The sequence below is a fragment of the Vipera berus genome, assembly GCF_964194415.1.
Source record: "Vipera berus genome assembly, chromosome: 2".
In the NCBI taxonomy this organism is placed as follows: Eukaryota; Metazoa; Chordata; class Lepidosauria; order Squamata; family Viperidae; genus Vipera; species Vipera berus.
This window is the reverse complement of record NC_138203.1, coordinates 231,531,207-231,558,006: the sequence shown is the minus strand read 5'-3', so window position 1 is coordinate 231,558,006 and position 26,800 is coordinate 231,531,207. Positions and strand designations below refer to the sequence as shown.

At 38.5% G+C, this 26,800-nt stretch overlaps 1 protein-coding gene across 1 annotated transcript in view; it reads right to left on the bottom strand.

Moving 5' to 3' along the window:
• The window catches only part of CACNA2D3 (calcium voltage-gated channel auxiliary subunit alpha2delta 3), a gene marked incomplete at its 5' end in the record, with an annotated part of 625,719 nt that overhangs the window by 294,391 nt on the left and 304,528 nt on the right, over nucleotides 1–26,800 (bottom strand). Inside the window, 4 exons of the mRNA XM_081319069.1 lie at nucleotides 8,242–8,316; nucleotides 22,717–22,867; nucleotides 23,256–23,316; nucleotides 26,470–26,601. Coding sequence (XP_081175195.1) covers nucleotides 8,242–8,316; nucleotides 22,717–22,867; nucleotides 23,256–23,316; nucleotides 26,470–26,601 — 419 coding nt within the window. The remainder of the gene's footprint in view (nucleotides 1–8,241; nucleotides 8,317–22,716; nucleotides 22,868–23,255; nucleotides 23,317–26,469; nucleotides 26,602–26,800) is intronic.

Here is a 26,800-nt window from a genome sequence, read left to right as displayed (position 1 = left end):
CAGCTACCACTTAAACGCTGATCAGTTTGCACAGTTTCTGAAATTCTTTCCATTACTTTATCTTGCCTTTAAACACAAACAAAAGAAAGCAATTCTACAATTTCATCTGGCCCAGAAACTGTTTTGAATATTCAGTTCCAGCCTACAGTAATATTGTCTATCTGCCCACTGCCAGCCCTAATTACATGATAATGTTTTTATTGACCACAGTTTCATTATTTATGCTATCACAGATTAATATAACCTCATTCTGGAATTTGCTATTAACAAAGAAATATCTCAGGATGAAATCCATCACATACCAATGTTGTCCAACACATCATCTTTTAAATCAATCATACAAATTGTTCTTTCTTCCCCAAATATAAAAATCCATCTATCAAGAAGTATTGTTTAGATGTAATAAGAAATATAAATATATGAAATATAAGAAGAAATTATATGCTGCTATGCCTAATATTGTTTTTGTAAATTTCCTACAAAGAACATTTTTCTGTACTAAAATAATGGATTCATAAAGTTCAGTGAATGATAAATTTTTCATATGTTTAGAGGGGAAAAAATCAGAGTAAGGCCATTTTGAAGCACAAGTTGCTCCCACAAACTAGGGCTGATTTTCCAAAGCAATTGGTGTAACTTAATGTTCATGTTGACCCAGTAAATTTGGGTTTGTGCATCTCCGTATTTCAAAACATTCAGTCTTTTTCTGCTCAATAAGCATTTAAGCTACAATGGATTCAGATGCTGTAAAATGGATTTCATATTTTGCTCAAACCAATCAATGAAAATATATTTCATCATTTGGAAAATGTTACTTTCACTTTCAGTCTGAAGTATAAAGAATATGAAATTTGAACAGGGACACATGTTCAGTTTTTCAGGAATGTACTTATGAATAGACTTCTGGTAATCATCATGATATAGCATGTATTTGTGAGCTGCCTTTACAGAAAACCAGGGGAATCCAATTATCTCATCTTAAGTCTTAACTCATTGATCCCAAAGGTTTGTTTTTTGAATCATTATATCAGGGGTCTTCAAACTTGGCCCTTTTATGACTTCTGGACTTCAGCTCCCAGAATTCCTCAGCCAACGTGCCTGACTGAGGAATCCTGGGAGTTGAAGTCCACAAGTCATAAAAGGACCAAGTTTGAAGACCCCTGCATTATATGGTCAAATCAGCTGGAGTAGAAATTATTGTTTTAACCATTTAGTTGTGTCTGACACTTGGTGACTTTATAGGCAAGTGCTCTCCATGCTACCCTGTCGAGCACAGCATCTTTCAATCATTTGGATGTTGAGCTTGATTTGATGCTATCAAGCCAGCATGTTCTTTAGTTGCCCCTTCTTCTTGTTCCACTAACCATTGTAGCATCATTACCTTCTCCAATGTATTTGCACATACTGCATGGCCAAAGTAAACCAGATATATGAGTCAAAAACTAAGTGGTTAAACTAAAACCAAAGGAGACTCTTATTCAAGTCCACATTTAGCCTAGAACAGGGGTCTTCAAACTTGGCCCTTTTTTGACTTGTGGACTTCAACTCCCAGAATTCCTCAGCCAGTGTGCCTAGCTGAGGAATTCTGGGAGTTGAAGTCCACAAGTCATAAAAGGGCCAAGTTTGAAGACCCCTGGCCTAAAAGGTTACTCTGTGACTCTATATTCCAGCCTATTTCATAGACATTTTGCTGTGAGGAAAATTTGGTGAAGGCTCCCTTGAATTCCAAAAAGAAATGGAATACAAACCTAAGAAACCAACAAATTAAATAGATGGCTTTTCATGACAATTTTTTGTAAAAAAAAAAATTAACCCCCCCCCCCGAAATTATGAGTGCAAATCCATAACAATTTGGGGAGAAAGAGAATGGATGACAAAGTGTTTCTAAATAGAGCATAAGGCTACAAAAAAACCAACCTTATGCTAGCATGAGAGTTGCACAAAGCATGCAAAAGAGAAATTTCACAACAAGTCAAAGAACCTCTTTTCACACAGTTCAAGCATCTGTGTCATTGGCAAAATACAAGCAGCTGCCTGAGGAGGTGTTCCCAGCTGTCTCTGCACACAGCTACAGGCATAGCCATTTCACTTGGCCAGGAAGAAAGCAAACAATAAAATTGCTTTTCCTAAATTAACAACACTTGGGACTTACACAAATATATTTGGGGAAAATAATGTTTCTGTAAAGAATGTAAGTGCAATACTGACATCATTCCAAATGTTAATATACTGGAAAGAGTTCATGTGCAAAGAAATCAGGTTTACTGTCTTCAACTCTCCCATTAAGCAGATGCTGCTAGACGATTCTGTGTAAAAAGTATGTTGATGAAAGCAACTGTTCTGACTTATAGTCTTTATTATTTTTAATTGCATCCAGTCCTTTTTTTAAAAAAATATATATCTCTTGAGAATTTTATAAAGGAAAGATGGAAAGAAAGAGGGGGACAAAAGGATGGCCAGCAAGGTGGATGAATATAGTGTCAGCAATTACACTATTAGAGGATCTGAAGAACCAATTTGGGAACAGATCATTCTGAGAAAATCCAGCTCAGTCAACCCTAAGCCGGTGAGAATCAAACTGCTGAACTGCTGGCAGCCAGTAATCAGTAGAGTTAGCCTGCAACACTGCATTCTAACCACTGTACCACCACGGCTCTCTAAAAATATGATAGCCATTTCAGCCACAGCAACAAAATGTTTTGTACTCAATTATAACAAAGAACAAAAGGAACCAGAACTGGACTGGATTCCATGAATCTGAAACTGAGGAAAGCAATGCAACTTTCTGAAACTAATTTTGATGTGCATGCTTCATCTTCATTTATAATCACAAAATCTTCAAATGTGTAAGATTTACACATAGCATATTGGTAATGTTATCTAAATGAAGTGGGCAACTGGGGCAATTATATCCTGATGTGTGATTAGTAATATGACAGGTTCATAAGAATAAGATACAGGTGACAATTATTTTTTGTTGGACCCAGAAATTAAGACTACACTGGAAAATCTTTGCCTAGGACCAGTTTTGGTGGCACTGAACTCCAAAGAATCTCAGGTTTCACAATTCAAACTTTTCATTTCATCAAATACTTCATTAAACAATGAATACTAGAAGAAAGGAAGGAATAACCTTGGAAATTCAAGATGGATTTGGTCTGTCTAAACATGATCTCAGAACCACTCTGGACAGACAGAAGAATAATCAAACAGAACACTGTTCAAAACAGAGCATGTTAAAAAAGGAAGTTGTCACTAATGCAGTTATTTTTTTTAAAAAAAAGTTCCATCATAAAAGGTTGCTAGAGATGTCTCCCATGTGATGTCACTGAAGAATGGGAAGTCAGGGAGGTGGCAGGTTATTGGAGAAAGAGCAATACTGTACAAAGAAAGGCAGACCATTTTGTAACTAAGATATGCATAAGGATACTGTATCTCATCCATGAGAATATCATTTAAATATGAAAGCAATTTGAAAAAGGCAAATGGTGTGACACTGCTTTAGAAAAGGAGATGTAATTTCTGGCATAGGCCTACTATCATGATCTTGTCAAAAATGAGCAACTCAACCAACTCAAAAAGAAGACACAATCCAGATATTTGAGCTATATTGCAGGCTTCACTGAGAATTGTAACTACATTCAACCAAACACAATCTATTAGAGGTTTAATTGTCACAAGGATTAAAATTGTAGACACAGGTAAGCTTTTGATTCCATTATGTACCCATCATTTAAGTGCACTGTCTTCTTAATTCCATCTGGAAATATTTATAAGTGTGTATCTCCATGTGTTTTAATGTATAAAAAATGCAAATTATGGTACTGTTGCCTTAAATGTAGAGTTGCATTAAATCACATAGTCCTATAATTCCTAAGAGGTAGGAAACATGTAATATGGAGTTTCTCAAACATGAAAACTTCTTGGCCTGAGTAAACTTGTATTAACCTAGGCTGTTGCACATGTTTGTAATTTTGCTGAAAAAGCACAGACAATGATAAAACACTGTCTGCTCTATTTCCCACTTTGAAAAGGGAAAAAAAGGAATGTTTTACAAATTGGCATACAGAAAGCAAGACCAGCTTAATAATAAAACCATAAACCAGACTAGTACTCTATAAGAATAATGAGAAGAAGACATTTGTTTCTAAAGCTAGTTTGAATTACCATTGCACAGGCAAAAGGATGTGAGCATCCCACCCTACAGAAGAAAACTGATCTATATATCAATACTTTTTTGATTTGTGTGCTGCACCTTGAATGGGACTGAAATGCTGGTATAATGAAAGAAAAGAAATGTACTGTATATGAAATTACAGTAGGTAACCTCAGTTGGAAATTCCTCTAATACAACATGTTGCATATTTTTTTTTAAAAAATAGTATTTTCAAAGTATAACAGAAAAGAAACATTAATAAAACATTATGAGGCTAGGTGGCCTGCTTATTTTCTAAATTTGTACACATAAAAGCTGTTCATGTAAACATATCAAATACTTTAACTTTTCCCTGTCATATCTGACACTAAACTTGCCACTTAGCTCATTTCATTACAACAGTTCATTTGATTCAGATGTTACTTAAAAGCTTTCTTTACCAAACTGCCTACTGCCAATAAGCTGACAATCAGACAATGCTCACTTCTAAAATGAATATAATTTAACTTGTATTACATGGAATTCAAGAAAAGTACAACAAAGATGCATAAAAACCCTGCACAGCAAAGCAATCTGATATGGTAATCTATTATCTGATATATTCTTGATATACTTTTATACTGTTGAATCATTGCTGACAAATTAAAGGAAATGAAATATCTAACTTTTCTCTCTCAGCTTAAAGTCCAATGTTACGTTTCTACTACCAAAGAACAATTTAGGATAAGAAAAATGGGCAGAATAAAAGTAAACTTTGGTTGCCTGGGCCAGAGCCCCAATTCAAATAATGGTTGACATTCATTTAAAAAAATGTGAGCAGGGGAAGGGACATTTTAAGACTAATACATCTGGTTTGCAAGTATATGAGTCATTACTAGATGGCATGAAAGAGAAGCAGGACAGTTAGCTGCTTGCTGCCATCTAATAATTATCTGGATTTTTATTGCCCAATTAAAAAGATGTAATGATGGTGCTGTTTTGGAAACTGCTCCCAATTGTCTCAACATGTGAATGCATGTGTAGCTGGCTGAGGAATTCTGGGAGTTGAAGTCCACAAGTCATAAAAGGGCCAAGTTTGAAGACCCCTGACCTAAAGTGACAGATTGATATTCTTAGCTCACGCTAAAGATAGGTGTCAGATGACAAATTTCTGTAAAAAGAGTTATCATTTCATCTGGGGATCAGTTCATACCCCAGACCTGCCACTGGGGTGGTCAATTCAAAAAAGAAGTATATGGTGGAAAACTCTTTGCATAACATTGCTTGGAAGATTTCAACCACTCCATCTAAATCTCCACAATGACTCCAAAAGATAATCTAAGGGAAAGTAGTCAATGACTCTTGTGGACTATAGAAGAGTAATGGATTAAATAGAGCTCATTGTTTCAATTACCAAGGAAAGAGTTGGCAGCCCAATTATGTTTAACTCTTCTGTTTAACATTTTTGCAAAAAGATCCGTTTACAAGCAAGAATACTTATGCTATCAAGATCTTGCTCATTTTTAAGCCATCCTATATTTAGATATCCCAAATCTTTAGGACTTTTTATACTCCATGTATAAAGAAAGGAATTTGTTTGTTTGAACATTTGTATAAATCCTAACATGTTAGTTCCACCCCAGTTTAATACACAGTTACTTATCTCAGTAAAGGCCTTAAACCCATTCCTTACTCTTATTAGCTGCAGCTGCAAAGACATTGGCTGAAATGTTCTGTTTCTGCCAAATATTCCAGACCAGTTCATGTGTATCTGATTGCTTGCACCACCCTTTACTTTGCTTACATTCTGATGCTGAAAGCAATTATCTTCTGGCAGACAGCAATGAGCATAGGGCAAAGCTATATCTGGAAATATACAGCAAATTGATTAACAAGAAACTGCATATTGGTAAATTTTACAAAGAATATTAGAATAAAATAATTCAAGGGTAAGAATGGTGTGAATCAACTGACGTACACAGACTATATTATAGCTTCCTCATAAAAATTACATTTTAAGCAGCATTCTACTAGTTCCTTTTTATGTGCTTCTTCTGTGGTTGGAAGAGACGGACATTTTATAGTATATTCAACTGACCTGTCTATGAATTCTATGAAACCTGGACAAAATAACAGAGATGGAAGGGATCTTTGAGGTCTTCTAGTCCAGGGGTCCCCAACCTGTGAGCCACGGCCCACTACTGGTTCGTGGCCTATTCACAACTGGGCCATGTGGGTGGTTGGCTGGTACGTGCATGCACAGCTCCACTCACATGAGCATCGCAGGTGCTCAGGGCTTCATATGCACAAGCATTGCACCTGCCCCCCTCCCAAAACCACTCCCTCTTTCCCCCTTCCAGCTGCCAACCCAGAAAGATTGGAGAACTCTGTTCTACTCCAACCCCCTGCTACGGCAGGAAACCCTATACCATTTCAGACAAATGATTGTCTACTCTCTTCTTAAAAACTTCCAGTATTGGAGCTTTCACAATTTCTGGAGGCAAGTCATTCCACTGGTTAATTGTTCTAACTGTCAGAAAATTTCTCCTTCGTTCTAAGTTGCTTCTCTCCTTGATTAGTTTTCAGCCATTGCTTTTTATCCTGCCTTCAGATGCTTTGGAGAATATGTTGACTCCCTCTGCTTTGTGCCAACCCTGAGATCCTGGGAAACTGCTATCATGTCACCCTTAGTCCTTCTTTTCATTAAACCAGACATACCCAATTCCAGCAACCATTCTTTATATATTTTAGCGTCCAGTTCCCTAATCATTTTGCTGCTCTTCTATGCACTCTTTCTAGAGTCTCAGTATCTTTTTTACATCATGGTGACCAAAACTGGATGCAGTAGTCCAAGTGTGGTTTTACCAAGGCACCTTTATCAGAATGCTCAGGCTTATTTAAATAGGCAGGCAACCAACCCTTAAAACACAGAGCAAAACTTTGATACTTAGCTATTTTGCAACATTTCAAGGATAGCTGAAAACACTGGTTTATATCTATAAATCAGCACTCTCCCTAAATCCATAAAATGCTAGATTTTTAAAAGCTGTAACAATTCCAGCAGCTACAGAAAAAGTAATTCAAAGTAAGGACAGTGTGAAAATTCTCACCCCTGCAAACTAATGCCAAGAGCAGTAAACATCAAATATTGATATTTGGAGGGGGGGAAATCAGGGATAATGCAATTCTTTTACTTTATGTTTAACCAAAAAATCCACTACCCATCCTCATAAGAATTCAAAGAGCCATTGACACTACGCTATGTGACCTTGTCAGAAAAGATAATTGCATTTGTCTTACTTACCATCAAGCCAGTTCATACATAAGCTGAGCTATTTATGCCCATATTGGTAGAGAGTATTATTAATTCCCAAATTAATAAAGGGAACAGCAATTCAATAATGGCACATTTGAGATTTGCTAGATAGATTATGTGAAGAGAAAAATGATTGCTTTATCCAAAGATTCACATTACAGTAACTTTCTCAGCCTACAGACTGAGTTTTCCCAAGTTGACTAATTAAGGCAGTTCATTAACAAGAAGAGATAGATTTCCAAGTCTCCCATGAAAAATCAGGATGGAAGCAAAGACTTGTCCCACAGTTTATTTTAGAATAAAGGCAAACCATTAGCAAAACCATTTTAGAATATTTATACTGCTTTGTTAGGAGTTGGAGAAAAAGACATATTTCTCGAATAAAGTGAAAAAAACATCGAAATTCAGTATCAAACAGAACCCCTGGCAGATGAATGGTGGCAGGTTATTTTTATTACCATTTTAAAGATTTCTGGGGCAGTTTTCACAAGGAAGCTGGGAACATTTGTACAGTTTGGATTTTAATCCGACCTGGAGAATTTTATGGCTTCTCAAATTTGCCTTTCCTTTAAGACAATAATTATCAGAAAGAACATTAGAACGCTTTTAAACCATGTTTCCAGTCCTAAGTCAAACAAACCAGTGACAACCCACCAGACAACCATTTTTTCAACAAGCAGATGGAACAATTAAGTTAAATTTACATCCTTTCATTAATTCAAATGAAATCTAGCAATATGTCTCATATGCAAAATATTGGCTGCTTTAAATAATTATCATTTTCTCTTACCTCTTTGTTAGCTCTATCTGCTTGTACTAAAGTTCCATTTAAGCAAGGTTCTACATAGTGGAGCTCTTCATTATACTGCAGAGAACAGAAGAGACATTTAGTGTAAATGTCTGAAAAATATCATTTAAGATAATGAGAGGTAACATGAAAAAATGAAGAATCTATCATTGAATTCATTGTTTTTACTCACATACATGTACTACAGATGGCCCTCAACTTTCAACAGTTCATGTAGTGACTGTTGTTCAAAGTTTAACAGCACTGAAAAAGTGACTGTTTTTCACAGTTATGAGAGTTGCAACATCCCCATGGTCACGTGATCAAAGTTCGGCAGCTTGCAACTGGCTCATATTTATGACATTTGCAGTGTACCAGGATCAAGTGATCACCTTTGGCAATAGCAGTGAACAATAGCAGTGATTCACTTAACTGGGGCAATTATGGTCATAAAATGAGGCAAAATTCATTGAGCAACTGTCTCACTTAGCAACAGAAACTTTGGCTCAGTTGTGGTCATAAGTCGAGGACTACCTGTATTGTCAGTATGGCTTGAAACAACATTTTGAAGGAAAGTACTACTGAAGTAAGTTGTAACCATGAAGTGCAGCAGAGACGGTTGAAAATCATTACTAAAATAGTTAAACTCCTAAGATGAAATCCATAAACATCAAATGACTGGACTTAGATGAAACCCCTTGCAATTTCTCCTATGCTTATAAAATCTACTCCATGGATGGGTTAGGGTCAAGGAAGAAGGTGTCAAACAATAAAAGTAATCATGCCCCATCACTGTGACACCACAAACCATGTACAAATTAGGACTCTGGAGACATTTCCTTTTGTACCAAAAGCAGATATGAATTTAACTAGATACTTTGGATATTGACTGACAACAACTTTACAGGCTGGAAGGATCTACAACCCAATGTAACTTTTTTTTTAATTTGAGCTCTCTTAGCAAGTAATTTTAATGTGCATTAGATTAGTTAATAGTTTCATCCTAAATGGGACAAAACTACACTGTTTTCTGAGCCTCCTTTCCTCTTTGTGCTCTCTGAAAATCTACTCTTCAATGTATAGTAATGGACTTGATGAGTTTACTGAATTTGTTTTTTTGTTTTTTCATTTATAAAATTTTATTGATTTTCTAATTTTTGCAAATCATAAGTGCTTAATAAACAATGTGTTGTCTGGGTTCATTTTTACTTAACAATACATATTAAAATTATTCCATATCTTCCTTTTCTTTGTTCTTCAATATTGCTCTTAATTTCTGCACATTCTGACATTTTCTTAATCCTCTCTTCTTCAAGTGATGTTTCTTCACTTTTCAAACACTAAACAATGCAAATTTTTCTACTATTAATACATATACATACAACATTAAATATATGTTTCTTCTTCATCATATTTTTCTAATATTGTATCTACTAACATTGCTTCTAAATTATAGCATCTTTTCTATCTAATTCGTAACTCAATTTTATTTGCAATAATGGTCACCTTATTAAACCAATACTGTGTTTTCCCAGCTCGTTTCCATTTTGTTTTCCCTTGAGTGTTCAAAATATCTTTACATAGTATGATTTTCTCAACAGTAGTTACACTGAGGTGAGTAAAAGCTTCCCTTATTAGAAACCATCCTGTTATTTTCATGTTTCCCATCTCGTAGAAAAATATATCATTCTAAGTATAAATCTTATCTTTCTAAATATAGTCTTTTAATATCTAAATGTTATCTGTTTCACTTATTTGGTAATATCAAGCCCCAACCAATCGATCAAGTCTATTTTCTTTAGAAAGCTCCCACTTTCCTCCTCCCTCAGGTTCTCTTTTCATTTCTTGTTTCCCAGTTTCTAACACTTCTTCTGAGGGCTCCATAGTCTGTTCTATAGAATCTTCTTCCTTATCTTCAAGTATGTTCTGAGGTCTTGAGGGATGATGTGTTCTTTCCATTTCCGATTTTTCTTTGTGTCAATCTATAGTTTCCTTCCTTTATTTCCTCTGTTTTGGATCATTTTTTTTAACCTGTCTTCTATTTTCTGGTTTCCTTGTTCTTTCTTTGTAGTCATTTCTGGGGATCCCCTAGTTTAGATTTTAAGTTAAGTTGCTCATTTATCTTATTCATGTGCTTTTTAGTCTCTTTGTGGTTTCTTCTTGAATCTTCTCTATGTAACTCAGTTGTCTCTTGAATTGATTGCAATTCTGAAGGTGGGGAGCAAAAGTCCTCTTCCTTCTCACACTTGGGGATTTCTTGCTTTATGCGAGTTTGGATTATCTAGGAGTCAAATATCGAAGTAGTAGAGGAAGGATTAATAATCTCACCGAGTTCCTTGTACATTGTTTAAAATGCTGATAATGCTGGTATTTTCTTTATTTGGTTGTTGATGGCTTGGGCTAGCCACAGAAGTGCAGCTAGCCTTTCTTCTGCTGGTTTGGAGGGCTTTCCTCTGATCAACAGATCAACCACCATCTTTCTGTGATCTACAAGGGTCCCCTCCTTGTCCATCACCTCTCTGGGGTGACTTTAGGCCCATTTAGAGCCCCCTGACAGGACGAAATCAGCTGTGGGAAGCGGAGCCCCACTTTCCTTCGGCTGCGACACCATGACATAAACCAGAAGTGCTTACTAGGGACTTGTTAATAAAGAAGTAGAAGAACCAATAAGCAGTTCAGCTGGCTCTCTTGTTATATGTATGCCCAGATAAATTTTTCTAAAAATATTTTTGGGCTCCCCCATCCTACCCACAAATCAGTTCAACAAATAAAAATTAAGCTTTGCAGTTTAAAATTTCAAATTTTAAAAATAAATTTTTAAATGGGAAAATTTTAAAACAAGATTTATTAATGCAAACATATCCAAGTTCTGCTCTCGCTCCCTACAAAAGAAGGGGTTCTGTTAAAGACTCATATGTGGCCTTCACCACCAAAAGACTGTATATCTTAACTTAGAGCAATATCTGAGCATAGCATAGAATGGAAAACTTTCACAATTGCCATTGTAATGAGAATTTTCAATTTATCTTGAAAAATCAATTTGATTTCTTTGTCTCTATTCAATATGTTTATTCGTTTAGAGATAAGTTAATAGAGCAATCTTTCAAGCATCAATTTGTTTGCTTACATCCTTTTTTAGAAATGGCATGAAAGCAACAGAATTAATGTTCATAATTAGTAAGTGAAAACACCAAACTATTTAGCTCAAATTCCACTTGCTATCTCCCACAGGAACCAAAGGAACCTTAAACAATTCATTAATGAGTAGCAGGGAGAGAGAATTTGCTACCTCTTGTACAATGTCACGAACCTCTGTCCATAGTTCTTCAGGCACTCTGTCTATCAGATATAAAGGACCAAAATGGCAGGGACCTAACAGAGGCAGAAGAGATTAAGAAGAGGTGGCAAAATTACACAGAAGAACTATACAAGAATGAGCTTCATGTCCCAAATAATCACAATGAGTTGGTCACTGACCTCGAGCCAGACATCCTAGAATGTGAAGTGAAGTGGGCCTTAGAAAAGCTGAGCAACAACAAAGCTAGTGGAGGTGACAGTATTCCAGCTGAGCTATTCAAAATCTTAAAAGATAGTGCAGTAAAAGTGCTACACTCAATTTGCCAGCAAATTTGGAAAACTCAACAGTGGCCACAGGATTGGAAAAGATCAGTTTACATTCCAATTCCAAAGAAAGGCAGTGCCAAAGAATGTTCAAACTATCGCACCATTGCACTCATTTCTCATGCTAGTAAAGTCATGCTTAAAATCCTACAAGCTAGACTTCAGCAGTATGTGGATCGAGAACTACCAGAAGTACAGGCAGGATTTCGAACAGGCAGAGGAACTAGAGATCAAATTGCCAACATACGCTGGATCATGGAGAAAGCTAGGGAGTTCCAGAAAAACATCTACTTCTGCTTCATTGACTATGATAAAGCCTTTGATTGTGTGGATCATAACAAACTGTGGCAAGTTCTTAAAGAGATGGGAGTACCAGACCATCTTATTTGTCTCTTGAGAAACCTATATGCGGGTCAAGAAGCAACAGTGAGAACTGGACACGGAACCACTGATTGGTTGAAAATTGGGAAAGGAGTCCGGCAAGGCTGTATACTGTCGCCCTGCCTATTTAACTTATATGCAGAGCACATCATGAGAAAGGCAGGGCTAGATGAATCAAAAGTTGGAATTAAGATTGCCGGAAGAAATATCAACAACCTAAGATACGCAGATGATACCACTCTAATGGCAGAAAGTGAAGAAGAACTAAAGAGCCTCTTGTTGCGGGTGAAGAAGGAGAGTGCAAAACTTGGGTTGAAACTTAACATTAAGAAAACCAAGATCATGGCATCTGGCCCTCTCAATTCCTGGCAAATAGATGGGGAAGAAATGGAGGTAGTGACAGATTTTATTTTCCTGGGCTCCAAGATCACTGCAGATGGGGACTGTAGCCAAGAAATTAAAAGACGCTTGTTCCTGGGGAGGAAAGCCATGGCAAATCTAGACAGCACACTAAAAAGCAGAGACATCACCCTGTCAACAAAAGTGCGTATAGTCAAGGCTATGGTCTTCCCAGTTGCAATGTATGGCAGTGAAAGTTGGACCATAAGAAAGGCTGAGCGCCAAAGAATTGAGGCCTTTGAACTATGGTGCTGGAGAAGACTCCTGCGAGTCCCTTGGACTGCAAGGCGATCAAACCGGTCAGTCCTAGAGGAGATCAACCCTGACTGCTCTTTAGAAGGCCAGATCCTGAAGCTAAAACTCAAATACTTTGGCCACCTAATGAGAAGGAAGGACTCACTGGAGAAGAGCCTAATGCTGGGAAAGATCGAGGGCAATAGAAGAAGGGGACAACAGAGAATGAGGTGGCTGGATGGAGTCACTGAAGCAGTAGGCGTGAGCTTAAATGGACTCCAGAAGATGGTAGAGGACAGGAAGGCCTGGAGGAATGTTGTCCATAGGGTCGCGATGGGTCGGACACGACTTCGCAGCTAACAACAACAACAATAAGCCATACAACCTGTAAGGATTCTTGGCTTATATTTCTTTGGCTTTCTCTTCTAATAAATAAGCAATGCCCCTGTCTGGTTGATTTTTTAAAACCATTAATTACCTAGGCAATAGCAATTAATTTGCCCTGTGTTAAATATACATTTTTGTGTCCATGTGCCTTTAAGTCTGCCTTAACTCTTGATAACTACATGATTCCATAGAGTTTTCTTGGCAACATATTTTTTAAAAGGTTTGTCAATTCCTTCTTCCTAGGGCTGAAACAAAGTGACTGGCTCAAAGGCAGGATTAAAAGTTCAATCTCCTCCTTTCTAGGCAAGGTCATTTAACCATTAACCCAAACTAACTCTCTATGTCAAAAATTACTGAATACTCATCTGTTCCTTTTTGGGGAGGTTATGTTATTTTTATATAAGTCCATTTACTTCAATAAAATTTATTTCAAAACAAGACTTAGTTCCAAAATGATCTCCTGTAGAGGGCTAGTCTATGAAGACATTTTAGTCCTGATAGACCCTGTGCCCATTCAGCTCCCATATAATATAATTCCTCTCTGTGCATTCTCTATGAAGATGACATTTGTTCTCAGAACACTAACAAATGCTCCTCATTCTTGAAATAAGTCTAGAAAACAATGTCCTACATTTATACTATTTAAAATATTTTATAGCTGCAATTAAGTGATCATAGCCACAATTCCCAGCAGAGTATGCTCAAGTGAATGTTCAGAGGCACAACATTCTCAAAATTCTTTTTTAGTCAAGTCTAACAGCATTTGGGAGGAAATGATACATTTGTTCTTCTTGCACCAATCATTCAAATTGATTTTTGTTTTAAGATTGTTTAAGGAGTAGTCTGTGAATTCTGTTGAGCAGTTGAAAAATATGTATCATTCAAAATGAAAAATCCAAGTCTAAATACAGTTTAAGCCAATCTGAAATTGTATCTTTAATGAAAATGAAAATTTTGAACACTAACATTTTTCATGGAACTGTTTACCATTCATTTTTTATTTTGTTAAGCTAAAATTATTTAGGACTAAATTTTCTTCTTCTGATGTCACATGATCTATCTGTCTATCTGTTTAGTTTACCTACCTACCTATTCACTATAAGGATGGGGTTTTTTAATGCAGCTTGTAGCCGCTCCATGTTCAATTCATAACATGTCCCCTTCCCTGTGGTGTGCAATGTCAGAAGCAATTTCAAAGCTGAAAGAAGAGAGTTCCAGTGTCAGTTTTCTCCTTGCAATAAAGTCCTCTCTCTTTGTCACAACTGTGCTGTATGTCCCTCAAGCTATAGTTTCACTATACCACTAGTGGCTAGCTTCCATGTTTCAGGAAGGACCTTTCTTTCTCAATACTTCTTAGAGGTACCAAGAATTGAATCGGAAACCTTCTCTATGACAGGAATGTACTATTAATGAATTACAACCATTCTCTAGTAATTCATTTCTGAAATAAGATGACAATTCATACCCACTTTCTTTTTTTTATTAAAGAGTTTTACAAAAAAAGATTTTACAATACATATCCCCAAAACCCACCCACCCCAAACCACCCCCCTTCCCCCCCACTTCCCAGAGCTGAATACAGGGTTATAGATATAATAATCATATTCTAACTAAAATTATCCATAATATAAAATTAACCAAATTCATAATGTGCTTTAACTCCCCTTTAACAAAGATACATACAAGGTATTAAAAACATAATGATAATATCTTAAACAAAAATATAATAAATACTAACACTACAATTAATAACAATATCCCTCTAAAATCTACTCATAAGCTAAATGGAACTTTTTAGTCCCATATTTATTCTGAATATAATCTATCCATCTCCTCCAAACTGAAATATATCTTTCTTGTGAATGATCCTTCTAATAAGCAGAAATCTTAGACATTTCTGCAAGATTCGATACTTTAAATACCCATTCTTCTATAGTAGGCAAACTATCCTTCTTCCAGTATTGTCCCACCAGTAACCGTGCTGCTGTTATCAAATTCAACATCAAATTGGTTTCTTTAACATCACAATCTACAACAATACCCAATAAAAACAATTGTGGAGAGAACTTTATCTTTCTCTTAAAAATCTTTTGAATGTTCCACCAAATTTTAACCCAAAAAGCTTTTATATTTCTACAAGTCCACCACATATGAAAATATGTGGCTTCTAAACTACCACATCTCCAGCATTTAGACTGTAAATTAGGATACATATTAGACAACTTGGGATCCAAATGCCATCTATAAAACATTTTATAAAAATTTTCTCTTAAATTTTGAGCCTGAGTAAATTTAACATTTCTAACCCAAATTACCTCCCAAGTATCCAACGGAATTGGTTCCTGAATATTTTGTGCCCACTTTATCATACAATCTTTAACTAATTCCGTTTCCGAATCCAATTCAATTAAAACATTATATATCCCCTTTATATGCGCACAATTTGAATCTCTAATTTGTTTTACTAAATTTTCATCTGTAATTGTGATGCCAACCTTCTGATCCAGCTTACAACTAGCTTTCAATTGGGTATATTGAAACCAAGAGTAACTTATGTTTTCTTGTCTTAACTCATCTAATGATTTAAGTTGCCAATCATTCCCTTCCAATCTAAGTAATTCCTTATAGGAAAACATATCCAAACTCACTCCCATAGACACCTTCTATCGCGTGTCCGGGAATTCCCCAAATCGGTATTTTATAATTTAACTTATAAAAATACTTTTTCCAGACATGCAACAAGGCACTTCTAAGAACATGAGATTTAAAAGCCCTGTCCACCTTTTTATCATAAAGCAAGTATGCATGCCATCCATATACCAAATCCCAACCCTCAAGGTGAAGTATTCTCTTATTAGTTAAATTAAGCCAATCGCTAACCCATGTCAAGACCACCACATCATAATACAGTTTCAAATTCGGCGCCTTGAGTCCCCCTCTTTCCCTAGCATCTTGTCAAATCTTAAATTTAACTCTTGGTTTTTTCCCCACCCAGATAAATTTATTAATACCCTTCTGCCATTCATCAAGGTTGGCATCCATACCCACTTTCTTTTAGCTTGGCAACCCTTACCTAGGAACTTAGATAAATCCTATAAATCATTTTGAGCTGAGCTAAGATTATGCCTCTCATTCTTCCATATTATTTTATTTTATTGCATTTTATTTGTTTGTTTGTTTGTTTATTCAATTTCTTATAGCTGCCCACCTCAAGCAAGTGACTCTGGGCAGCAAACAATCATTTATTGCACACAAACTCAATAATAATCAATAGACTTTTTTCTTCTGCACTCATTTTTTTCTCTCAAATCTTTTCTTTGAAAAGCTTAAATTAAATTTAGAAGAATTCTGAGATTATTTTTCATTTAAGAGATAGCCTACTTTTCACTAAAAACATTTTCCCCAGGCAGAATTAGCACTCCGTTTTATGATAACATTGTTAATTTAATGCTTCACTTAGAATCTGACTTCAAAGAAACATTTCTTTTTCCTCATTGCAGACATTTCAGTTCATGCACTGCCGATCTGATCTTATATATAACTTAAACTACAGAAAAGCAAATGCAGAGTTTAATAGTTCCTTTGGTAATGCAATCATCTACAACAGTCCATCAATTTTATATAGCTTTTGCAATAAGTAATCCCTGAAAGACACACCTCTTTTTTGTTGTATTATCTTTTTATGGTTATTATATGCACTGGACTTTTTGGTGACTTTATTCATGGATCTACTTAAAAACAAAACTATTGGCGGATGAAATGAAATAAATCCAGTACACATAAGACAACAGAACTATTTAACTATAGGACTGAAATAGCGTTCAATACCAACTCTGTACTTAATTGAATTTATAATTATGACCATGTTCCTCTTCCTTTATAGTTAAAGAAAATTACTGAGAACTAGACAACATGTGACCTGTTGGGTCATTGTTTCAAATATATTTCCTTACCTAAGCAAAGAAAGAGAATGACCACATTTAGGCAAAACTATCATGAGAACAGGAGCAACTTCTAACTTCCTGCTAGTTTCCCCATTTCCTTGTGGGAAACTGGCAAGAAGCATCACAAATCTATCTTTCCTTCCTTCCTTCCTTCCTTCCTTCCTTCCTTCCTTCCTTCCTTCCTTCCTTCCTTCCTTCCTTCCTTCCTTTCCCCTCTCCTTCTCTCCTTGGTGGGGGAGGAAGTGAGGGCATGTGAATAGGCAGCATTGGCTGGGAAGAGGGCCTGGGACTGCATGAGAGGTGCTATGCAGGTCAAAGAGGGCATGCAGAGATGCAATGTCAGTTAAGAAGAGTACATGGGGGAAGTGGAGTGGGTTGGGAGAGTGGCTTGATCACAAAAGGTGCCATGCTGGTCAAGGATGATGCATGACTGGTGGTGTGAGTCAGGAAGGGTGCATGTGGAAAATGAAAGAGGTGCCACATCTTTCAGGGAAGGCATGCAAGAGTAGCACAGGTCAGGCAAGATGTATAGGGATGTACAAGAGGCATGTGGGTGTGGGTTGGAGAAGACATGCAGTGAAATAACACAGGTTGAGGGAGCATGCGGGGAGTGCCATGGGCCAGGAAAAGCATGCAAGGATTCCTTCCTTCCTTCCTCCCTTCCTTCCCTTTTCAGCAGACAAGTAAATGGCTGCTGCTAGGTGAGAGAGGGAATAAGGGATTGCAAAATAAGCTGGAAGATTATTACAGAATGCTGAAAATGAAGATCATGTGGCCACAGCAAAAGCACAATAGCAGCCAGTAGCATTGAAGCAGGAACAACTTTCACAACTTTCCAAAATTTTATTTTCTCAGGAATCATGGGTCCCAGATTTTAATTTAATTTAATTTAATTTATTAATATTTCTATACCGCCCTTCTCCCGAAGGACTCAGGGCGGTGTACAGGACAAGAATAAAACACAGAAATTTACAAAAGATAAAAGGTAATTAAATACATGCCCAATTAAAAAATACAGTTAATACATACTAAAAACCCCAATAAAAATAGTAAAAACCCCACCAATCCCCCCTCAGGCCAGGCCAGCTTGCTCGAACAAGTATGTTTTCAGATCGCGGCGAAAGGAGCGAAGATCGGGCGCCGTCTGGAGCTCAACCGGTAACTGGTTCCATAGCTCCGGGGCGCCCACAGAGAAGGATCTCCCCCTGGGGGCCACCAGTCGACATTCTCTGACCGGTGGCACCCTGAGGAGGCCCTCTCTGTGGGAACGCACAGGGCGGAGGGAAGTAGATGCCGGCAGCAGGTGTTCCCTAAGGTACTCTGGACCCCTGCCATGTAGGGCTTTAAACACCATTACTAGCACCTTGAATCTCACCTGGAAGACAACTGGTAACCAATGCAGCTCACGGAGCAGAGGTGTGACATGGGAGTATCGGGAGACTCCCAACACAACTCTCGCGGCTGCATTCTGTACCAGTTGGAGCCTCCGGGTGGTCCTCAAGGGAAGCCCCATGTAGAGAGCGTTGCAGTAGTCTAGACGAGAGGTCACGAGCACGTGAGTGACCGTGCATAAATCATCCCGGCTTAGATAGGGCCGCAACTGATGCACCAGGCGAACCTGGGCGAAAGCCCCCCTAGTCACAGCCACCATGTGATCTTCCAAGGTGAGCCGTGAATCTAGGAGGACTCCCAATCTAGGAGGACTCCCAAGTTGCGAGCCCTATCTACGGGGGGTAATAATTTGGACACATTCAGCAAGTTAAATCATTTAAGGTACTTTGGTTCAAAAGGTTTTGCCATATGATGCACTGTTTCATCCAGTTAAAGGATATAACAATGAGAATTTTAGTAGTACAGTATATAGTATAAGGCAGGGGTCGGCAACCTAAAAAAGAAAAAGAGCCACTGGGAACCGGTTCCATCACAAATTAAAAAAAGAGGGAGCCGCGTGCGTGTGTCCATGCACGCGCATGCGCAAAAAGGTTTTTTGCGCATGCGCGGACGCACGCGGCTGCCATTTTTTTTAAAAATGAGATGGAACCGGTTCCCGGTTGCCCGACGGCGACGGCCCGTCTGCAAAGCTGCCGCTTTCGGCAGCTTTGCAGATGGGCCGTGGCAGCTTCCTCAAAGAGCGGCGCCCCTGCCCATTCCGAGAGGTGCGCGCGCACCTCTCCGAACGACCGGAGGTGCGCGCGTACCTCCGCGCGAATGGGCAGCGGTGCCGCTCTTTGAGGAAGCTGCCGCGGCCCGTCTGTGAAGCTGCCGAAAGCGGCAGCTTAGCAGACGGGCCGCGGCAGCTTCCTCAAAGAGCGGCGCCCCTGCCCATTCCGACAGGTGCGCGCACACCTCTCCAAACGACCGGAGGTGCGCGCGTACCTCCGCGCGAATGGGCAGCGGTGCCGCTCTTTGAGGAAGCTGCCGCGGCCCGTCTGTGAAGCTGCCGAAAGCGGCAGCTTAGCAGACGGGCCGCGGCAGCTTCCTCAAAGAGCGGCGCCCCTGCCCATTCCGAGAGGTGCGCGCGCACCTCTCCGAACGACCGGAGTTGCGCGCGCACCTCCCCAAACCTTTGGGGAGGTGCGCGCGTACCTCCGTGCGAAGCGGCAGCTTCCTCAAAGAGCGGCACCGCTGCCCGTTCGCGCGGAGGTACGCGCGTACCTCCCCAAAGGTTTGGGGAGGTGCGCGCGCAACTCCGGTCGTTCGGAGAGGTGCGCGCGCACCTCTCGGAATGGGCAGGGGCGCCGCTCTTTGAGGAAGCTGCCGCGGCCCGTCTGCTAAGCTGCCGCTTTCGGCAGCTTCACATACGGGCCGCGGCAGCTTCCTCAAAGAGCGGCACCGCTGCCCATTCGCGCGGAGGTATGCGCACACCTCTCCAAAGGTTTGGGGAGGTGCGCGCGCACCTCCGCCCATTCGGGGAGGTGCGCGTGCACCTCTCCAAACGGGCGGTGCCACTCTCCATTTGGGGAGGTGCGCGCGCACCACTGCCCGTTGGAAGAGGTGCGCGCGCACCGGGCGGCTGGGAGCCGCAGGTTGCCGACCTGTGGTATAAGGGACGCGGTGGCTCAGTGGGTTAGGACGCTGAGCTTGTCAATCAGATGGTCAGCAGTTTGGCGGGTCGAATCCTGAGTGCCGTGTAACAGAGTGAGCGCCTGTTACTCGTCCCAGCTTCTGCCAAACTAGCAGTTCAAAAGCACGTAAAAATGCAAGTAGAAAAATAGGGACCACTACGGTGGGTAAGTAACAGCGTTCCATGCACCTTTGGTGTCTAGTCATGCCGGCCACATGACCACGGAGACGTCCTCGGACAAGCGCTGGCTCTTCAGCTTTGAAATGGAGATGAGCACCGGCCTCTAGAGTTGGAAACGACTTGCACGCATGTGCGGGGGAACTTTTACCTTTATATAGATTATATAATGTACAGTTCTCAAAAATGTAACATAAAAAGTGACCCCCAGGAGAGTGGTGAATAAATGTATGTGTATACAGGTAATTCTCGTTGAAAGATGACTCACTCAGCGACTATTCAGTTACAATGGTGCTGAACAATGGATGTTTACAATGCAGCCACTGCAGTGTCCCCATAGTCATGTAATCGCAATTTGGACACTTGGCAGCTGGCTTGCAATTTCATGATCCTTCAGTCCCATGATTGCCATTCATATCCTTCTTTGCCAGCTTCCTACCAGTATAGTCAATGGAGAAGACAGCGATCATGTGACTACATGCCACTTCAACTGTGTAGGATTTGCCTAATGGAGGTAACTGGGACTACTGCAACTACTGTCATAAATGCAAACATGTGATGTCACACTTTACTATAGTATCGCACGCATAGTGACAAAGTTGCTGGTCCCAATGATTTACCTGTATAGGTAGTATAATGAGGACTATCTATATTTGAAGAGAGAAAGAAAGTGTTCTGAAGAAATCAAATGAATTTCATACAGAAATGCCAGAATCAATTCCATAAAACCAAGATTGGATTCTTAACCTACACCACACCTTTGTCTATAAATTCCTATACAGATGTGCAAAAATGTCTTCTCTGCACTATTAAATAATCAAGCTCTCACTATGCTTTTGCTTTTAATATTAATTTGGGTATGCTTATAACCATTCTAGACTGTTTTCGATAAAGCCCCTAGAATGTTTTGGATGGCAGTACTTTGTATTATTAAGGCATATGTACCAAGATGCCAGTGTAGATGGATTTAGGGGTAAACCAACCATGGTTTCTTAAATGAAGATTATATTTGAACTGATGTCTATCTACATGTAATTACTTTATGATTGAACATGAAAGATCTGGAACCAGCTTGCAAATGGATTTCAGTGATTGCCTATGATAGAAATTGGAAATTGTTCGTCCACCTAAATTCACAAACAATTGATAGTCTGTTGTTAGAACCAAAACTGGATACAGTGGATTGAGAAATTTATTTCAGACATACCGTAATTTCCTAAATTGTGAACTTCCACTAATAAAAATATAATTATTAACTATGGATGAATAACAGCACTATAATGATATCTATGACATACATTTTAATGTTTCCTATCTGAGAAAATAGATGTCCTCTACAGGTTTCTGAAAGCAAAGTTCCATTAATTATAGAGTAGTAAGATTATACACATACATACATACATACAGGGCTTTTTTTCTCATAGAACACTCAGAACGGAGTTCCGGCACCTTTTTTGGATGGAACCTTATAGGGTAGGCAAGGCGGGTTGTATGACATGTGTGAGTTCCGGCACCTTTTTCTTTTACAAAAAAAGCACTGCATACATACATACATACATACATACATACATACATACATACATACATACATACATATAAATAACAGCTTACTATTTCTAAATAATTGGATTCTTAAGGTACTCCATAAAACAATATAATGCACATATTCGATTTAAGATTGTAGAAGCATATTAAGAATGTTTCATTGTGGACCAAGAATTAAAACTTATTTTAATAAGACAAATAATTCAAAAAAGCATTATGAAAATATACGTCGCTTTTTTAATTTTTTTATAATTTTTGTCACAGCAATCCAAAATACTGTGGCCATAAGATTATCCCTCATAAACAGAACTAATAATTCTAGCCTTGGAGGATATTTGATGTTCAATTCGTCCTTCCACCTTTTCAGTCTCTGTGACCAAGAACTGATGGAACTGCACAACCTCAGGTGAGGATTCTCTTTCCTTGGTGAATTAAATTTGCTAACATACTTGTTTATTTATCTGCTAAGCTCCAGGCAAAGACATATTTATTCTTCCAACTTTGAAATGTTTTGATATACAAATTGCATGCTGTATATTAAATCTCTGTGCTTTTCTGTTGCATTTTAATTATTGTTTTGGTGGAAACTATAATTGTGCAATGTTACAAGATACCCTGAGGATTAGGGTATTTTCAAGGATGTGCCTGTGTGTGTATAAAGAAACCCAGAAGAACATCAATAATAAAGGAACAATTTAATAAGAAAGAGAACATAGAGATACTCACAGCAATTATATTAAAAAAGTCATCATCTCCAAGGGTATCCAAAATGGAAGATACTGTTTGTTTTGCAATAGTCAAGCGAAGTCCTTTCATACTGCCGCTAACATCAACTAAAATGACAACATCTTTAGGAGAAGTTGCTGCCTGAATATACCTGGATGACAGAGCAAGAGGAACAGGGAAGAATGTAAATTGAATTCATAGGAATCCACATTGCAGGGCCACTGCTAACCAATACAGAACATTTGTGCAAATTAGGAAAAAGGCATCTCTGCGATGGAAGAAGGGAAGAGTCTATGTGAGCAACCTTTCTCCTGTTACAAGTCAGCCAGGCCTGTTTGACAAGATGACTTGGGGTTCTCCCACCTACCGGCAGACCACTCACTTTTTGTTCTTTTGCCCAGAAACACAAGTGCACCGACTGCCTGCCCTTTACTAGTTGTGGCATCCGGGTGTAGGGCATAGCTTGAACAACCACACACAATGGCCCTTTCTACCAGCTTAACTTTTCTGAAATTCATAAAAAAACAACCATGACCTACCATTTTCGATTTCTGCAGTCAAATGCAATGACTCCATTTTCATCTGGCTCCCATTTAATTCCTGGAGTAGAGAACAGTATTACACCATTAGAATTCCCAATGTATGTTTTCTTCCTTGAAATTGTTTTTTTTTAATTCATTCACCAGATTGGCAAGCCCAATCAAAAGTAAACCTTGTTGTCTTCAAGGATATTTAATCTTAGTCACCAGAGCTGTCTTTCCATCCTTTTCCAACAACTCTGATACTGATGTTTCTAAGATTACTTAAATCCTGCCAGGGCAAGAATCAGAGAGAAATCTCTCCTTTCATCACCCCCTGTTCCACCCATTTGTTGACAAATACATCTTTATCAGTTTCAGAACTAACACTATACACAGATTAAATCAAAAGCCAGAAAGCCTGCCTAGGACCTGGCATTTAGCCCCTAACATGTCTTTTTCCTAGAGAGAGTCCCAAGACTTCAAGCTGGTTCTAAAACTCTCTCTTCTGGGTTTTATTTTATTATTTATTTTATTCAATTTATATACCGCCCTTTTCCTGAAGAACTCAGGGCGGTTTACAGGGCAAATTAAAAAATACAATATACAGATTAAAATACAATTAAATTAATAGCCCCAACACTTTAAAATTAAATTTAAAACCTTAAAAACCCCTCAGTCCAGGCCGGCCAGCTCAAATAACAAGGTTTTTAGGTCCCAGTGAAATGAACGAAGGTCGGGGGCGATCAGGAGTTCCACTGGTAGCTGATTCCATAGGGCAGGCGCACCCACCGAGAATGCCCTCCCCCTGGGAATCACCCGCCGGCACTCCTTGACCGGCGGGACCCTGAGGAGGCCTTCCCTGTGGGAGCGCACAGGATGATAGGAAGTTGACGCTGGCAGCAGGTGCTCCCTAAAATAATCCGGACCCATGCCATTTAGGGCTTTATAGGTCATCACCAGCATCTTGAATCTCACCCGGAGGGCAACTGGAAGCCAATGCAGCTCGCGGAGAAGAGGCGTTACATGGGAGTATCGGGAGACCCCCATCACAACTCGCGCGGCTGCATTCTGCACCAGCTGAAGCCTCCGAGTGGTCCTCAAGGGTAGCCCCATGTAGAGAGCATTGCAGTAGTCTATCCGGGAGGTCACAAGCGCATGAGTGACTGTATGTAGGGCATCTTGGTCCAGATAGGGCCACAACTGGCGCACCAGGCGAACCTGGGCAAAAGCCCCCCTGGCCACGGCTTCTATATGATCTTCCAAACTGAGCCGTGAGTTTTAGCCTGGGACATTTGACCACCATCCCAAACTGAAGCTCATGGCAATATATGAAAAATTAAATATTAAAATATTTCACAGATAGTATTATAACACATTAAAACTGTGTTATACTAATCAAAGATTTTTCTAGAACATGATGGAAAAATCAGTACAATCCAATTATGTCTGCTGGCAATAACCAATTTTGGTCAAAATGTTTTAAAACAAGAACAAATACACAACAGTCTTTAATAATTAATGCTGTTATGGCTTTACTATCCATTAAGGGAACTAGAAAATAACACAATAAATCAATTCATTTCTTATCAGTTGTTATAGTTACTCTACCATTGTGAAAAGTTTGTCTTAAGCTAGATCAATATTGTTTAAAAGTGTAAGAAACATTATTTGTTGAAAAATTAATACAGTGGTAAGATATAAAATATTATTTAAAGACTATTTTGTTCACATTTAAGCTTCAATAAGCACACACTCCTAATAGACTATCGCCGTGTATATAAAGGTCTTTTTTGGGACAGTAATAATAAATTTAAAATGTTGTATCATTCCATAAAATTCTATTCACAAACTATGTGAGAATTGTTGTTTTGTGTGCTATTTCCTTTCTGATCTTTTTATTCTTAAATTTCTCTTTATTCTCATTGTATAGTTGATTACTGTACTTTTAATCAAAATTTAAAATAGGAAAAGAATCAAAATATTTTTTCTAGCTATGATGCAAGTAGAATTCAAGGCTTTACCCTAAGAAAGCTACCCTGGGAGCATCAATCATGTATAATATTTTTATCATTGACTGGATCATATCCATTGCTAACAATTATTATTTATATAGTATTTATATAGTATTTCAACATGCATAGTATTGTATCTATTTATTTCATTTGTTCTCCTTAAATTATGAACAAGCCTAATTATACTATAGTAATATATTAGTAATTGTGCTAAAATACAATGATTGTCCATGTTTTCAACTTAAAACAGACATGGCAAACTCGTGATGTCATGTGATGTCGTGTAACGTATCGGGATGGTTTTGCCATTGCCGGTAATGGGTGGGCATGGCTTCCAGATGATGCGTCCGGCCCGCGGGCTGGCAGTTTGACACCCCTGACTTAAAAGATTGAGTTCCCATTCCAAGAAATCTAGGTATTTACAGGACATACGGTATATTATTCTGAATAAAAGCAAAACAATCTTTTGCTAATATGTCCTTAATTTATGAAATTCCCTCCTTTGAAATTACTACTAGAAGCAGAAGGAGGTAAAAGTTGCATTCAAGCTACTTATGGATAGAGTTCTTCCACCCATATTACAGTATTCTCAGGCTGTCAAAGCTTCCAGCAGAAATCAGCATAAGGGGGAATCGGAGACTCATTTGACTAGTTAGCAAAATCATTATTTGGCAGCAGAGAAGAAATGGCATGGTAACATTTAGGTTTATGTATGAAAACTAGGAAACAGTTAAGCCACTCTACAATGCTCCCTTTAAAATATTATTTTTAGTTATGAGCTTTTATTGTCACAGCTGTGGAGCCAGCACTACTGAAGCCTTAAGTCATGTTTTCTAAACTCCTAAACAAAATTAAAACTTCCTTTCTATTAAACATTCAAATACTGTTGCAGCAGGGGATCTGTCCTAAGGGTTTCAGCTGTTTCCACCAAGAAAAATAAGGAAGTTTGCTGCTTCAGACAAACTTGGTAGTAAAAGAAACATAAAAGTCAAAAAGGGGCACTGAAAGACTGATATTAAAACTCCTTGAGTGGTTGAGGTTGAGTTTGTTCACGCTTTTCCAAACAGAACTGATTTATTATAATGGTGAAATACTTCCTCCAATGCTGTTTATATTGCTCATGCCATAAGGAGTTGACTAATGCTGCTCTTTTAGGATTAGCAAATAAAAGCATGTAATAAAAGGAGGACAGAAAAGAAGCACAGGCATTTTTTTCTTACCTGGATACTGCCTGAAAAATCCCTTTGCACTTCCAAAGTACTGCCATATAAGGGAAGGGTCGTGGCCAAAGTTGTCAACAAACACTTTGTTTAATGATTCAGACCAGTAAACTCCATTCACAATTGCAGGATCTGAAAATAGAAAAGAAAAAGAATCAGAATTTCTAGTGTAAGTTAGTTCTGGACATTAGATGTTTTAAAACCAGGATCTGAAAGCACTTTGTAAGGCATGTCATAGATTTCAAATGATACCAAAAAGCAAAAGAGGAACAGAAGAATAGAATAGAATAGAATAGAATAGAATAGAATAGAATAGAATAGAATAGAATAG